Raw genomic sequence first — 662 nt, 5'->3', positions numbered from 1 at the left:
AGCACGAGGATGTGCACCAATGCTTTCTTGCAATGTTGGCCCTTGTTTGCCGCTGGAGCTGTTTCTTTTCGCCACAAACCAGGTGCAGTACAATGTGGCATGTGCCGAAAACAACATGACAGCATGAACACCAGCAAATCTTTCGCGTGCCAGGCATGTTGCGCCGACCGATCGTGGGCCGCCTCGCCGGCCAAGTGCAGGCGCGCTCCAAGGTGACCAAGGCGCCGGACCTCCAGGAGAAGGTCGTGAACCTCTGCCGCCACCGCGGCTTTGTGTATCCCGGCTCGGACATCTACGGCGGCCTCGCCAACAGCTTCGACTACGGCCCACTCGGCGTCCAGATGAAGAAGAACATCCAGGACGCGTGGTGGCGCCACTTTGTGCAGTCGCGCACGGACTGCGTCGGCCTCGACTCGTCCGTGATCCTGAGCTCGCGCGTCTGGGAGGCGTCGGGGCACATTGGCAACTTTACCGACCCCATGACGGTCTGCAAGGAGTGCAACAGCCGCGTGCGCGCCGACAAGCTGATCGAGAACGCGTCTGATGTCACGGGCGTTGAGGAAGCCGGTGGCCTCTCGTGCGAGGCGATGACGAGCTCATTGCGACGCACAAGCTGAGCTGCCCGTCTGCGTAGCTCGTCGCTGCAAAGACGCGGCTCTTCA

At 61.8% G+C, this 662-nt stretch overlaps 1 protein-coding gene across 1 annotated transcript; it reads left to right on the top strand.

The window, feature by feature from the left end:
• Positions 1-155: 155 nt before the first annotated feature.
• On the top strand, positions 156-617 carry SPRG_07417 (hypothetical protein; the record flags this gene model as incomplete). Its single annotated transcript, XM_012346203.1, has 1 exon — positions 156-617. The coding sequence occupies one exon, from the start codon at positions 156-158 to the stop codon at positions 615-617; it is 462 nt and encodes a 153-aa protein (XP_012201593.1).
• Positions 618-662: the final 45 nt, after the last annotated feature.

Source organism: Saprolegnia parasitica (assembly GCF_000151545.1).
Source record: "Saprolegnia parasitica CBS 223.65 unplaced genomic scaffold supercont2.27, whole genome shotgun sequence".
Taxonomy (NCBI): Eukaryota; Oomycota; class Saprolegniomycetes; order Saprolegniales; family Saprolegniaceae; genus Saprolegnia; species Saprolegnia parasitica.
This window is presented reverse-complemented; position numbering and strand designations above follow the sequence as displayed.